The sequence below is a fragment of the Crocuta crocuta genome, unplaced genomic scaffold (genome assembly GCF_008692635.1).
Source record: "Crocuta crocuta isolate KB4526 unplaced genomic scaffold, BGI_CrCroc_1.0 scaffold1089, whole genome shotgun sequence".
Lineage (NCBI taxonomy): Eukaryota > Metazoa > Chordata > Mammalia > Carnivora > Hyaenidae > Crocuta > Crocuta crocuta.
The window spans coordinates 117,199-117,500 of record NW_027527919.1 but is presented as its reverse complement, the minus strand read 5'-3'; the positions used below and the strand labels follow the sequence as shown (position 1 = coordinate 117,500).

General features: G+C 63.6%; 1 protein-coding gene across 1 annotated transcript in view; it reads right to left on the bottom strand.

Annotated features, from left to right (window-relative positions):
* FAM199X (family with sequence similarity 199, X-linked) overlaps window positions 1-302 on the bottom strand; it is a 27,749-nt gene that overhangs the window by 22,054 nt on the left and 5,393 nt on the right. The window contains exon 2 of the mRNA XM_077781077.1: window positions 111-301. Coding sequence (XP_077637203.1) covers window positions 111-301 — 191 coding nt within the window. The remainder of the gene's footprint in view (window positions 1-110; window position 302) is intronic.

Sequence of the window (302 nt, the reverse complement as noted above, 5' to 3'; positions counted from 1 at the left end):
ACGAATGGAGGCGCAGACCAGAGGTGGAACGCCTGGCTCTTGAGGGACCTGGCGTTCTCCAGCTTGAGGCAGGGGTGTGATTCGCCCCTCCCCTCTGCGGCAGTTCGTACCTGTTGGTGTGAAAGCGGTGGAGCGGATCGGTGCGATGACAAGAGGACAGCTGGCAGCCAAAGTCGCTGATGTCCAGGCAACCTGGCTCCTCGCTCGGGCAGGTGCCCACCCCGCGAGGGGGTCCCAGAAGAGGGAAGGGTTCCTCGGGGGTTAGAAACTTCTCGTACGAAGTGGTGGCCGACGCCTCGTCG